The sequence below is a fragment of the Ochlerotatus camptorhynchus genome, unplaced genomic scaffold (genome assembly GCF_037179485.1).
Source record: "Ochlerotatus camptorhynchus isolate MF236.1 unplaced genomic scaffold, CSIRO-AGI_Acam_v1.1 ptg000312l, whole genome shotgun sequence".
Classification (NCBI taxonomy): Eukaryota; Metazoa; Arthropoda; class Insecta; order Diptera; family Culicidae; genus Ochlerotatus; species Ochlerotatus camptorhynchus.
In genome coordinates this window covers 2,258,714-2,274,440 of record NW_027040800.1, presented here as the reverse complement: position 1 = coordinate 2,274,440, position 15,727 = coordinate 2,258,714, and the positions used below count along the sequence as shown (strand labels likewise).

At 40.1% G+C, this 15,727-nt stretch overlaps 1 protein-coding gene across 1 annotated transcript in view; it reads left to right on the top strand.

The window, feature by feature from the left end:
• Positions 1-4,434, top strand: part of LOC135707431 (short-chain dehydrogenase/reductase family 16C member 6-like) — a 42,180-nt gene extending 37,746 nt beyond the window's left edge. The window contains exons 2-4 of the mRNA XM_065229259.1: positions 3,153-3,455; positions 3,530-3,707; positions 3,773-4,434. Of these exons, the coding sequence (XP_065085331.1) occupies positions 3,153-3,455; positions 3,530-3,707; positions 3,773-4,216 (925 nt within the window). The 3' untranslated portion in view covers positions 4,217-4,434. The remainder of the gene's footprint in view (positions 1-3,152; positions 3,456-3,529; positions 3,708-3,772) is intronic.
• The last annotated feature ends 11,293 nt before the right edge of the window (positions 4,435-15,727 follow it).

Below are 15,727 nucleotides of genomic sequence, written 5' to 3'. Positions count from 1 at the left end.
ACATAGAGAGAAAATGGTTATTGCGACTTGAAAATGATGAAAATCTCCAATCTACGCAAAAGTTACGTAGGACTACGTGGTCTTATATAATAAATCTTATTTGTTAACTGCAGCAGGAGCTTGTGTTTTGTGTAGGAATAGGAATTTGAGCGGGGTTCTCTCTATTGGCGTTGACGGCGACTCTGTCGTTGTGTACTGGAGAACAATGCAACAGTTGCACCAACAATCTATACGAAACTAACGATTTTAAATTGGTTCACTACTTGACTAGCCTATTGGTCCCAAGCAAACGATTAACGTACCCCATTCTAGTCGAAATTCTAGTACTACGCAATGTTTGTTTTGATTCGCTATGAAAGTTTGACAGATAAAATGAGGGGTTATTGGTTTTTCCTATGTTTCGAGGGGTGAATCGATTAGCTTGGGACCGAAGAGAGTACCAGAGCTTATCCAAAAAGTTGAGCACGATATTTCGGGACCTTCTAGTCTTAGAGTTACCTCTATGGTTGCACATTCGTGCAGTTGTCAATACTGACATTTTGAAAAATTATAAGGTCTTAAATTTAACAGATGCGTAGACATATATCTGATCGATTGGTGATAAAATTATTGAAATTGGTCTAGGATCAGCTGAGTTATTAACGTTCAAAATCTTTCATAATATTGTTACATGTTCCATTTTCGGTTTTCACAAAGTGTACCCCCATATAGAAATCATAGACGTAGTCCTATGTCAAAAATGCACTCCATACATTTACCATAGAGGTAACTCTAAGACCAGAAGGTCCTGAAGAAACGTGCTCAACTTTTTAGACAAGCTTCCGTTCCAAACTAATCGATGCACCCCTCGAAACACAGGAAAATCCACGAACCCCTCATTTTATCTGTCAAACATTCATAGCGAATCAAAACAAACATAGTGTAAAATATGGACCAGTTAGGTCTGTGCCACAAATGGCAAAGAAACATGAAGTAGTACTAGAATTTCGACTAAAATGGGGTACGCTTATAGATGTACTTGGGACCAATAGGTTAGTCAAGTAGTGAGCCAATTCAAAATCGTTAGTTTCCACCGGTTGCTCCATTCTAGTCGAAATTTTAGTACTACCAACAATCAATACGAAACTAACGATTTTAAATTGGCTCACCACTTTAGTAGCCTATTGGTCCCAAGCAAACGATTAACGTACCCTATTCTAGTCGAAATTCTAGTACTACGCAATGTTTGTTTTGATTCGCTATGAAAGTTTGACAGATAAAATGAGGGGTTATTGGTTTTTCGAGGGGTGAATCATTAGCTTGGGACCGAAGAGAGTACCAGAGCTGAGCCAAAAAGTTGAGCACGTTATTTCGGGACCTTCTAGTCTTAGAGTTACCTCTATGGTACTACCATAGAGGTAACTCTAAGACCACTGGGTCCCGAAGAAAATCATTATTATTTTTGGCTCACTCAGTACCAGAACAACGATCCCAAGCAGTCCCAAGCTATTTCACTCACCCCTGCATGTTCTGCATGAATCCACACACCCCTGATGTTATCTGTCAAACTTTCATAGCGAATCAAAACAAACATAGTGTAGTAATAGAATTTCAACTAGAATAGGGTACGTTAATCGTTTGCTTGGGACCAATAGGCTACTAAAGTGGTGAGCCAATTTAAAATCGTTAGTTACGTATTGATTGTTGGTACTACTGTAACACTACACAGAAAAAAAATAATTTTAATATCATATCAAAGTGGATGCACTTCAATCAACCGGTGGAAACTAACGATTTTAAATTGCCTCACTACTTGACTAGCCTATTGGTCCTAAGCAAATCGATTAACGTATCCCATTCTAGTCAAAATTCTATTACTACACAATGTTTATTTTGATTGGCTATGAAAGTTTGACAGATGAAATGAGGGGTTCGTGGTTTTTCCTATGTTTCGAGGGGTGCATCGATTAGCTTGGGACCGAAGAGGGTACCAGAGCTGAGCCAAAAAGTTGAGCACGTTTCTTTGGAACCTTATGGTCTAAGAGTTATCTCTTATCTCTGGTGAAGTTGGCGGGGTCTCCCAACAGTTTCAATGTGCACTCACCAGATGGCACTGCGATCACATAAGGGTGGTGTATCCATTGCCTTGTTCGAGAAATAGATTAGTGGGATATCTTGTTAATTTAAAATCTTTGGCAACAGGTAAAGGAATGTTTCCTCTACTAGCTAGCATTGTTAACTTGGAGGGGTAAGCGTTTATTTGCGAAAAATCGACAAAACGCAATTACGCCCCTTTGAAATGTTGACACTGATACATAGAAACGTCAAAGTGATCCGATGCCAGCGCTGCGGTGAGTAGTTCGCGGAAACGATAGCATTCAAACCAATCGTTAAATGCGCAAACGATGATCCAGAATGAAGAGTTACGTCTGTTTGTCTGTGGTATGAATATGATTTCTTGTGGACGTCCTTGAATACGTTATGTAGTCTCTCTTTTGTGCATTTGACCTTATTTTGATAGTTTAAGAAATCATTTATGCTTGAACATTTTGCGGACTTTCTCTTGAAGCTGATGACAATCTGATTATGTTTTTTATGGCAGAATAAGCTACTCCTCAACTAGGGTAAGAACTGCTCGTAGGTATTCTTTTGAATTCATACAACAAACAATTTCTCCAGAATAATTTTAAGGACACATCTGTGCATGTTCAAAAGCCATCAGTAATATTGCTCCCTTTTAACGCTCCACGACGTTTTTTTTTCGCTCAACACCCATAATCGAAACCATGTGGGATTTTATACGTTGTCCCTAGGAAATTGTCTCCAGCTCCCTGTCATTCCCCTCTGGACTGAGGAATAAAGTTTCTTTTAACGTCAAGGATATGCAACTATGTGAACAACAACGAACTTAATAAAAGGCGCCGATGGGGTAGTGGTAAGCGTGAGTCTGGGTTCAATCCCAGCCGGGGTCGTTGGGATTTTATCTGAGGCGAAAAAATCTCTGGTCACGTCTTCCTTCGAAAGTGAAGTAAAGCCGTTGGTTGGGGCATGGGCACTCGATTACCGAACAAGAGACCGACGTTAAATAAAGGAATTAACAACGAACTTAGTTCCATTTCTAACAACTAAATCATTTTACCAATAAACACCCATTTTCTTCTTCACCCAAACAGACCAAATGCCGGTGTCAAAATCTACAACCTGGTGGTCCTGATCGTCGACATCCTGGTGATGATGTTCCGGTGGACCTACTACACGCTGGAGGCCATGTACATGGTGGTCGTGCCACCGAAGCCGGAAAGCGTCGCCAAGGACATCGTCGTGGTAACTGGGGCTGGTCATGGTATTGGTCGCTCGTTGGCCCAGCAGTATGCCCAGCTGGGAGCAACGGTCGTCTGTTTGGACATTAACGACAAGATGAACAGCGAAACCGTAGCCAGCATCAAGAAGGAACGTGGCAACGCTTTCGGATATGTGTAAGTTACGGAATCTGCTTTCCGGGCTTCTTGTCCAGATGATCTACTAATGAAAAATAAATTTCCCCGAATAGGTGCGACGTAACGAACCGGGAAAAGATCATCGAAACGGCCAAAATGATCAAGGAGCAGGTCGGTATCGTTACCATTCTGGTCAACAACGCCGGTATCATGCCGACGCATACCCTGCTGAAACAAACGGAGGGCGAGATCAGGAAGACGTTCGAGATCAACGTGCTGGCTCACTTTTGGGTAACGATTTCTCCCATAACTGAATCAGTACTTCTGCATAATAACTCATAATCCTTTCCCCACAGATGCTTCAAACATATCTGCCGGATATGATTCAGAAGAACCGTGGATTCATCGTAGCCCTGTCGTCCATTGCCGGTCTGGTCGGGCTCAACAACTTGGTTCCGTACTGCGGTAGCAAACACGCCGTCCGTGGCATCATGGAAGCCGCCCACGAGGAGATTCGTCAAGATGCCCGCAATCCAAACATCAAGTTCACCAGCGTCTATCCGTACATGGTCGACACGGGCCTGTGCAAGAAGCCGCACATGCGTTTCCCGAACCTGATGCGACTGGTCAAACCGGACGAGGCGGCGGCAGCCATCATCGATGCCCAGCGGCGCGGTCTTATTGATGTGTCCATTCCCAAGTATCTGCTGTACCTGAACACCTTTGTGCGGCTGTTCCCGCTCAAGGCTGCCAATCTGCTGCGGGACTTCCTGGACAGCGGGGTGGAGTCGGATCTGTGAACATTGATTGGCATGCGGATAGACACATGTGTATACAAAATATCACTCCTACAGCACGCGCAGCTCTAGTTAGTTGCCCTAAATGTTAACTTATTTGTTATGTTACGATTGCAATATTTGTCCATTATACAGCAGCATTTTTCAATCTTGTGAGAATAATTTTACTTTTGAGTCAGGTAGGGAGCACTCAGCACAAAGATTTATTTGTAAGCGACCATCGTGAGCGAAATAATGATACGAGGTGAATAAATCTCATTATGCAATAGCAGAGTGTGGAGAGTTTTGTTGATGATCCGAAAATCCCGCTTCATTTCTAGACTAAAATTTTTGAAAATGGTGGAATTCCAAAATCACCATAACGAGAAAATCGCTTCCGAATTTTGATGACCTAAAAGATAATCCCATTTTATGAATGATTTTATTAGCTTGACACATACGCCCTTATTCTCGTTTTCGTTCGAACAGTATTTTTCAAACAAAAAAATTTTTGACGTAGAACTACGCCTTTGTTCACTATACTGGGGTGCAAATCATAAAAATTGTGTTACTAAATAGTGTCAGGTTTTAAACGCTTATAACTTGATCATTTATGGATGGATTTCAATTCTGTTCACACCATTTGATTCAGATTTGATGTACAATTCGTTTGGTGTAAAGTTTATGGTAGTTTATCATTTAAAAAGTATTGAAAATGTATCAAACTTTTTGGCCGCAATCAACCAATCGCGAGCTTGTATAACTATCAAGAAAACAAAGAGAGGCGAGTCTATTGTAAGGTTGTAAAAGAGCAATTTTTTCCAGTTCATAATCTACTTGACCGTCAAGCAGTACAGTTCAATTTTTACTCACTCCCTCTAGAGTTGTCCACTATTTCGTTGCGATAGTGCTCGCGGTTCTTTTTTCGCAGTATTTGATGAAGCATCGTTCGACCTCAGCATGAAGAAACCTCCGTGTGTTGACGTGACTGCTATTCCAACCAGGAAACGATCCCGATGTGACACCGCCAGTGCACAAATGGCATCGAAGAAGCTGTTGGCGAACAATCGTTACGCCATCCTAGAAAACGGCGATGAACCGAAGGTGGAAAAGAAGGAGAAAGTTCCACCGTTCTTCGTAAAAGGATTCCCGGAAGGCTTGCAAGAAAAAAATAGACTTTTACATTGGTAAAGGTCTCAAGTGTACCATGCGCCTGTGTACTGAAGGCATCAATCTGAAGGTCCTAGCGATTAACAACTACAAGGCCGTCGAGGCGTTGCTGAAGCAGAAAAACGTGGAGTATTTCTTCCACTATATTGAGACGACCAAACCGCTCAAGGTGGTCTTGAGTGGCCTTCCCTCCCAACATTCACGTAAGTACCGCAACCAGCTGTATCTGGTCCACCTGGAAAGGAATTCAACATGCTTGAAGGACCTTCAAAGCATTCGGGCCCTTTTCTACATCGTGGAGATTTGGGAACGCCCATATACAGTGGGCGAGTCGCCAGCAGCGCGCTCACGGACAGCCCGGCGGACTTGGGCGGAGCGCCCCCGCGGCGCTATTTGGTCGCCCTTTGCGCGCTTCCGCCCTTTGCGCGCTTCCGCCCTTTGCGCGCTTCCGCCCTTTGCGCGCTTCCGCCCTTTGCGCGCTTCCGCCCTTTACGCGCTTCCGCCCTTTACGCGCTTCCACCCTTTGAGCGCTTCCGCCCTTTTGATGATCTGTTTTTCTTTCGACGTCGGGTGGGGGTGAGGATGATATGGGGATCGGCATCAGAAACGACGGAGTGACGTTAATATTGTGGGTTTCTACCGGTTTTGTCGAGCTACTTCGGTTTTGCCGCTTTTCGGTTGAGTTTGCCGAATGTATAAACAAGAAGTTAAAAAAGGATACGCTAAAAATTGTTTACCCAGATTATGTATTGTTGAAATAAATATGCTTTTGAATTTAATTCAAACATGCATATATTTGTTGAAAACATGTTTTTAATTTACTTTGAACTATTCAAATTTTAATATAATAAACAATTCCGAGAACAATCTTTGTTTTTGTGTGTGTAATAGACACCCCCCGAGTATCTAGTATTCCTATAATGATTCCATCATGGTTGTTATCATATGATAACTTTCCAACATTCAAAACTAATTTGGACGTGGTCTGAAACGTATTGAAACTAGAATATGTTGGAAACCAAATACCATTTTCACATCAACCAACCATTGCAACATCATGACTAACGAATGTATTAACCTCTTGTGTACCAACATTCATTCTTGAAGATAATTGTACATCTTGAAATTTAGGAGCAATTTGAGTATTGCTTGTAGTATTTACAATTGAACTACTAAGGATGTGGGCGCTAAATTTATGTAGGCGCTTACCACGAAAATAGTTATCCTACGTTGTGTTTTAATACTTTCACTTGGTGGTGGGCAGCGACAGTGGATAGCCGCCACTTACAGCAGATGACACCGGCAGGAAGCAGCACAGCAGATGCACAGGTAAGTTCATTCACTTTAATTTATTCAACAGGACGGACAGCAAACTCACGGTAAGCGGTAAGAAAAGAACTTTATTGGAGAACTTTCACAAACTTTACAATGGCACTTTATTGCACTTCACTGCTTGGGTGTTCAAATAAATCAGACCACGATAAACCCGGACGAAAATATATAGTCACTTGGAATGGTACTCACCAGTTCCAAGGCAAGTATGTACCAAACGCATAATTGACTTGTTAACTCTGATATCATGGATTTATTTGAAGTTTTCTGCTCGATAGGCCCAAAAAGGGCGATTAGGCCGAAGTAGTTCTCTACCATATAGCAAGCAAGAAGAAGAAAAAAATTACACAGAAGGAGATACACTTACAGCTTCTTCAGTCGAACTATCATCATCCTTCTTGACTACTGCTATCTTCTTAATGTTTGTAGTAACTTCCTTATCATCGTTGCTGTTCCGGCGTTTAATCGGTTTTGTCGATGGCGTCTCATGACAGGCACGCTCAAGGTGCCCCTTACGCTGACAATTTCGACAAATCATGTCAATGGCATGGCATTCCGCGGGAATATGCTGTTTGCTTAGACACCTCCAGCACATTACACGAGACGTCACATTCCTGGTAAACTCTTGACGACCGAATCCTCTTCCTCCTCTTCTAGAGAGCCTGGAATTCAGGCTCTTTATCCTCTTCCACTTCTCCATCTTGCAGTACCTTCCACTTCTCCATCTTGCAGTACCTGCACCGAAACTCGTTGATTGAAGACTTCTCTGCCCATCATATGCAACAGCGTCCACTTCAGCCTGTGCTATTGTTCGGTGACTTCTAACAAACATTTCCTCATTCAATTGCTCCATCTCCAGGGCCCGCACTTTCTCCAGCAGATCAGCAAGAGAACCACCTTTTCTGAGAATCTTCCTTCCTTCCGATTGAATCGTGTCGGCTACCTGCTCTGCTATATTACCATCATTGTAATCACATACTTCAGCCGCTGATATGACTCGTTTAACATATTTCACGTCCGCCTCTCCTGGTTTTTGTATCAACGATCTAAGCTTTTGTCGCTGCATGAAGATATAGTCTCGTGATCCGTAGAATGCATCTAGACGGTGTATCGCATTAGAATACGGAGCAGATCGCATATCCGGAGAATCCGTGCTCGAAACTGTTCCGTCGAGGACATCCATCAATTGTGCACCCGCTTTGATACGGAAGATGTTCACCTTGGTTATTTCTTCAACAACTCCAGCCAATTGCATTGATGCTTCCAACATATGTTTCCACTGTTCATATGACTTACGGTCAATGTCTTCTTGTCCATCAACAGGTTTACACTCCGGTACCTGGAGGGATGCAAACGACATATTACTCATTGACGACATGAGCACGTGCTGTCAAATCAGCCTACTGATCATTCTTGTATGAAACTGGTTCCAAACGTAAACAAACGCTGTAGGTTTCTTATGGCTTATTTACGTTTGGAAACAGCTATGCGAGGTAGGCGACGATTGTTCGTATTTGACAGCCAACTCCCCTCCTTGCATGAGCATTGAGTTGTGATCGTTTGCTGAATTGTCATCTCGCATCGTGGAATGCATTCGAAAGAAACTTCCATCTTCAACCGATTGCTCCAAATTCTTTTTATCAGTTCTCTCTTTCTTTTCGTATAATAAGCTCAGTTATTTATTTATTTATTTATTTATTTATTTCAGAATCAACGTTTGTCCTGTGTGATGATAGCTTCTTTACGAATTGGTTGCACACGATCAATTACACATAATCTTGTTTAAAGAATTGACTTCCGTACCCAAGCCGAATCATGCACTCCTACCCGCTCGGAAGATGGATTTAGTGAATTTAATCTGATTCACCCGTGTCATTTGCTTCAGACCCATTTGGTTTTTTTTTTGTTAATTTCATCTGACCCAACGGGGTAAAGTGTCTTCCGTCAGACACACCAACCCGCTCAAGGTTTGGATGTAGTTTAGTTTCATCTGACCCACCCGGGTCAAGTGTCTTTTATCAAACACACCAACCCGCTCAGAGGTTGGATTTCTTTGCTTTAGTGTGATCCAACCGGATCAAGTGTCTTCCGTCAGACACACCAACCCGCTCAGAGGTTGGATTTCTTTATTTTAATCTGACCCATTTGGGTCAAGTGTCTTCCGTCAGACACAACAACAGCTGAAGGGTTGGATTTAGTCAATTTGTTCCGACCCTCCCGGTTCAAATTACTCGTTACTTTGTTACTTAACCCGTGTAAGAATTAGATTCACCTGAATCATCCCTGTTCGCGTTTGATTTCCACTTACAAGATGGCGGCCATCACCATTTTATAAAATAACATCCTAAAAACAAATCTTCTTTTCACCTACCAAGAACTACGTTTACGTTATGCATACTAAGCCCAAAAGTATCTATTTCATCTCATAGTTTATACTTACTTCATAGTGGGAGCGTTTTTTCGATCTTTCACTGCGCCATTGTCGGATGGCTCCATCTTGCCAACTTTCTTTATTTCACTCGCGAACGAACTGCTTTTCACAACGTCAGTCTAAAATCTGATCTCTCTCGTCTTTTTGAGTTGCAGCTCGCCTGCTTGTTGTTTTTTTTTTATTAGAACGTTTCCCTTAATGAAGTAATATATGGTAATAGCACAAACGAAGTGACAGACGGAGCGGCTCGAAAACTTTGGTGACTAACCTGCTATTGCAATTTTTCAGTGTACCACATGGCAACACCACTACTACTGGATTGTACCACATGGCAACACTACTACTGAATTGTACTAGCATTTTCACCAAATGTATTATTATGTTTTGGTTCTATCTCTTTCACACTACTCAAGACTGAAATGCATAAAAAAATGACAAAATGATACGCACTCTTTGCACACTGTCAAAGAATCATTTTACACATAGCCGGCGCCGGTGGTGTAGTGGTAAGCGTGACTGCTTTCTAACACCCCGATGGGTCTGGGTTCAATCCCAGCCGAGGTCGGTGGGATTTTTCTGAGGCATAAAAATCCCGGCCCATGTGTGTTTGAATGGGTGCGATATCCTACGCAGGTGTTGAAGCTGCCTTCATGCACATTCGATTGCCGTCAATGGATGGCAATCGATGTCCGTCGGTGATTGGCACTAGATTGCGGAACAGAAACCGACGTTAAACAAAGAAAAAAAAAAAAAAAAAAAAACATTGTACACAAAATCAACTTTGTTCAAATCAAAACAAAAAAACTAACCCATCTGGTTGGCATCTGGTTGGCACAAGCTTCCAAGAAAATTCTATTACAGTGAACCACATTATTTAAATGGATTTCTTCGCCAGTTAGTCGTCTGTCTCTTCGTTTGTGGTAATAGGTCCGTTCTATGTTTTTTTTTTTGAGTACGTACACTCGTACAAATGTGGACATACAAAATTACTATTATTCAAGCTATTATTATTAATTTGCATATCATCATCGATAATTAACTGCTTATGTATATTATTTAATCTAACTTATATTTTTAATTTTTAATCTGTCCTATTTATAATACCTACAGTGCTCTTTCCCAAGTTGTCAATCAGCAATATCATCTAACCGCGTTTTATACCAGAACATCATCCTCAAATTACGTAACTATTCGTCTTCCGAAATGTAGTCTAGTGATATAGCCCATCGCCTATCAAATTTAATCGTTTCATTGTTTCATACCGTTTTCAGATTAAAAATAAATGGGACATCTTCTATGATTTTTTTTCTGGATGACATTTGGTTTGTCTGGACCTCGCTCGACTGAAATAACAACGGCTCTCAAAATATTCAATGATTTTTACATGGGCAGTGATAGAATTCAATGCAGCAATTGTGCAGTTTCTGTGTTACAGGTTATATTCTAATTTTATTATTATTGCAATTGCACATTGTAGTTTATACATTAAATTAATTACACTAAAAAAATTTCCTGTTGAAAATGCAAGCATTCGCTGGGATTTAATAAAAACAAGGAACTGACATTCTCTTTTCATGTTAATAATTTTATTACTAAATTATTCAAAGAAATGGTTCCATCCTTCATGAATCGGTAGCTTACCCGAGCAAAGTCGGTTAACAAAATGAAAGCAAATCGATATTAAAGTTTGAAGCTCATATCATAATGAAAACTAATTTTGATTTCAATTTTTGCGACAGAAGTCTGATATCATATTGTGCTTTCATTTTGCAGTCAAAACTTTTTAAATGAAAGCAACTTAACATGAAATTCTGCTGTTAACGTCTTGTTTAAAATTTAATTTAAGTTCATCTGTCGTTGAACTAACGATTATTGTTTATGTATTTTGTTTCATACATTTTAGGTAATTCGTGACTTGCCCGGGATGAGATTTGAGCTCAAGTCTTTCAGCGTTAGAAGCGTGGATGCTAACCATTTACGCCAGGCCCATATTCAGTTAAACATTATGAATGCAAAATCAGTAATCAAATTGATTTCATTGAAAGCAGGATTAGTTGTCTATTTGATTTAACAGTGTAAAATTTTGCTCTCATTTTTGCTGTGTTAACCGTTAAGTCAACCAAAATGAGATCAACTGGAGTATTCAGAATAATTTACATCGTAACAGCAAATTTTGATTTCAATTTGATCTCCAGCTTTGCTCGGGTATCCTCTCCTTGGTGCAATACTTGTATCAACTCAATTAATGACACACTATGACACATATAGAATGAAAATCTTAGATCTTAGCGTAATGGTAACACGGAGTCACAGGTGTTGGGTTGAAGGGTTCTGCGATGCTTATCCGACGCCACTAATCGCTAAAGGGCCACCCACATTAGATCCGTTCGCGTTGCGTTGGTGTGAATTTGACAGATAGGCAATAGAGTTCTCCAGATGTACAAAAGTGTGCGTGAGACCGCGCGCTACCTTTTTAAGTAGTTGTGATATCGCGATACCTTTTTTGTTCTTCTTCTTCTTCTTCTTCATTTTTATATATGGATGTTGAATTTGAGTGTTCGTGAGATTGCGCTTGGAGATCTCTATAGATTTAGCTGTCACTTTGCCGTAACGCGTCCGATCCGGATCTAATGTGCGTGGGCCTTAACGGGTTCCCTTTTTATCGGTTCGACAAAACGTAGCCTTGTTGTCAACTACTGACGTAGTCAGAAGGAAGCACCTGAGCATCGGAAACAGTTCCATACACGGTAACCAGCGTAAACACATTAATGAGTAAAAAATACACATTTTTTTATATTTATATGCAGCTGTCAAAAAATGTGTAAATTTGGAGATGTAGTACTAGTAAAAAAATGTGTATTTTTATACTCATTAATGGGTAAAAAACAACTTATGCTTCGTTGATGGACGCCATTTGCCTAAGCGAAAAACTTTCAGCTATTTTAACAGAAAAATGGAGAAACGGTCCAAACTGTAACACAGCAACGGTGGACAATCTAGAGGGTAAGTGATTTATATTATTTTCATAGCTAGGCCATAGAAAAATAATCTTTATTAAGATTTTCACTGTCCGGTGTCTGGCTGTGATTTTTTTTAAATAAAATATTATTAAATCCGATCAATCTTTATTTTATCATTGTCGAGGAGTGTGACCCATCCGACTACAACCATGGCATCCCCACGCGACTAGCACCAAAGCAGCACAAGAACCACACACCGATATGTCGATCTAGCCCTGCACGATCGAATCAGTTTTCTCAGCACACGCAGGAACACTCACTCTGGAGAGAGCGAAGCCATCATCATCGTTATCATGACCATCACCGTCATCGATTGCTGTAGGAGTGATAAGGATGACTAGTGATAAGAGCGGTGAGAATATCACCCACTCTCAGATATCGACGGAGGAAATCATCGCATCAACGAAGCACCGGACTACCTACGGCGATCTTCGGAAGCTGCGACCAGTCCACCTCAACCAAGTCACCGAATCGCACGCGCGGAGACCCACGGAGGAATTTTAATTCGTGTTAATTTAAGTTTTATATGTAGTGCTGAATATATGTAGTGTTTTAAATTAAATTGTTTGCATGTTCACTCAAATAAAGTGTAGTTAATTAATTAACCGGTCGCGAGTTACGTAATTGGTGTTTGAAAGACAGAACAACCCTGGATTCTTCAGCACAACACCGTGTTCCACCTCACAGCAACTTTATCACCATCGATGTCCGGGGCTGGAATCGCAGCTGAGTTTGTCCATCGAAGGTAATTGGCCCACCCCGTTCAATCATTGACACAAATAAGAAATCTCCGATATTAATAAAAAAAATCATGTGTCCTTATCATATTTAATTTCTTTGAATGATTACTTTTTACACATTTTGCGTTCTTGAAAAATGTGCAAAAAAATACACTTATTTTGACGTTTGATGGGTTTACACATAAATGTGTAAACGCAGTATACACATTTTATGAGTAGATCCCTTTTTTCACGAAATGTGTGAAATTTTACACATTAATGTGTTTAGGCTGGTTAGCGTGTATAGCCACAAAATTGCCACACTGTACACAAACATCATCCTCTGATCGAATGAAACCTCAGACCATTCAAAACAAATCATCGAAATCGCTTTTTCGAATGATACCTGCAACGGATGACGGTTGTTTTGAAATCAGATGATTTTCCTCTAGAAAACATGATGAAAATTGTTATGAGAAGGGATAGGGCCTTCTGTTGAAATGCGTAATGCTCTCTGCAGAATGAATGTCATACTAAATCGAAATGTATATGGTATTGGTTTAGCCCCATAACGCAAATCATTCAAAACGATGATGTAAATAATTCCATCGAATGTCATTTGCTGATCTGAGCTGACAAACGAGGTGGAAGCATATGCATCGCTATCAGAGCTGTGTCGAACATAGGTAAAGGACGAAAACCAATGTTTGTCTAATTCGTGGTGGAGGAGGTTTCCTCCACCACGAAAAATTTTTGTATCCATTATGGAATGGCTTATTATATTATGGCTATTCAGTATAGAAATGTTGATAATCAAATTATAAATCTATTTAAAAGCTCTTGCATGTCACACTACTCTTAATTGTTTGTCCTCTAAGTGCCGTATGTTTTATAGCTAATTTTCAAACGAAAATCATTATGTATTTGGATGACAGTCATATGGATGCTCATCATCTGACGACGAATTCAACCATAAGAAAATCATCCGAAATTCTAATGCATATCGTTAAAGGGCTCGAGTAATGCAATAATCATTCGAAGTATTGCGGGTGTTTTGGTTCAGTGCATACCAGCCCACCACCAATGGTACACTACGCAGTCGTATCACCATCTGCACGCAGAAAAATTTATCGTTGAAACAAACATATTTGAGGTAATTTTAAACGTAAACTCAGTTTGTTCTGGCCACAAAAATAACGTACACAGCAAAAAAAAATGTAATATCGATCAACGTAATTCAAGCTGATGTATGAAATAATGATGTAATAGCAAAAAGCAGATACAATATTACATCAATGGATGTAATTTTGTTCGCAAAATCGATGTACATCGTACAATGTGATATTACACAACCGATGGATTGACCTGGTTGCAGCAGTTTCGATGTAATATTCAACAACTTTTTTTGCTGTGTATTCTAAGTTTGAAGTCATGTGATATCGATGTTTAAAATAAAAATAATGCTTCGTTTATTTTTTAAAATATTCATGTTGAAAATAAACGTGAATATTTTTGAATGATTTGACAACTATGAGAACGAAAATATATGTGCTTATTTTAAACATGCTGTTCATTTTTAAAACAAACATACATGTTTTGATATTATTTTAGAAGGTATTTGAATGCGCTATAAAGCAAAATAATTCGAAAAAATGCGGACAGGGCATCTGAATTCCAGCTGTTTTTCGGAATCGATTAAGGGTGGTCTGCGAGTGGTGGCATCCTGGTCCAGGATCAAATATGGGACCTCCACGGTATCGGCTTCTTTCTACGGGGAAGGGGAAGGAACCGGAATAGATTCAGAATCCATTTCGGGTTTTACTTTTTTTCGATGTGATGGGGGAGGTTGATATGGCGATCGGCAAAACGATGGAGTGACGTTGAATTGGGTTCTTTAATTTTGAAAAATGTACTGTTTTTTAATAAATCATCCGAAAGAGCTTCGTTTTCTGAGCACAGCGATATTTTTTTCGAACCCACATACATTCATCGGTAATGGTTCTTAACAACCCATTATTTGTAAGGTCCGCTTCCTAAAAACCATAATATATTAGTGCAAGCAGCGGTAAAACCTTCTGCTTTTAAGCTTCTCTAATTTATCTAAATACATTTTCCGACACCTTCGGTGTCGCAGAATATCGTTTTTGAATATTCGATCCAAATTTACCATGGTATCGTTAATTACATTTAGGAAACCAAAACAGGTTTTCGCCTCAATTTCAGAAATGGTTTCAGTCATTTTCTCAACTTTGTAACTTTGTTTGTTTTTGGTAAACAACATTTGAAACTCCCGTAAAATCTCAACTGTCATCGTATATCACCTTGCCATCAGTGTGAACAGTTTGGTTTTAATTTTATAACACCTTCGCTGTAATATGTTAGAACTCCCAATCTGATAGCGAATTCGTTTATTATTCAGTTCCAACCTGGATCGGGTATCAAGATTGGGTCTGCTTGTTTTCTGACAAACGTCAATTTGATCGTTTGTTTTTAAACCCCAGCTCAGGTTGAGGTTCGCACTGACAAAAAGTTCGGTTTCGCACTGGGTTGGAACTGGTTCCAACCCCGATAATAAACGAATTCGCTATGAGTCAATTATTCTCAGTCACTGAGTTGGTATGATTGTCCGTGTAGAAACCCCTCGATAAAAAAAATAGATCATATTCAAACTGTCAAACTCTGGTGCACACCCCTGTGGCAATCCATCAACTGAGTGCCGGCAACCTGTTTATTTTGCTGTCGGTTCTTCATTCTACTGTATTTTGTTTATCAACAACTCACCAATACCACCATGAGAGCGTTGCAAAAAAAGAAAGGAAAATATTATACATTTTCCATCAAATGACAGCACGCTCCGTTCGCG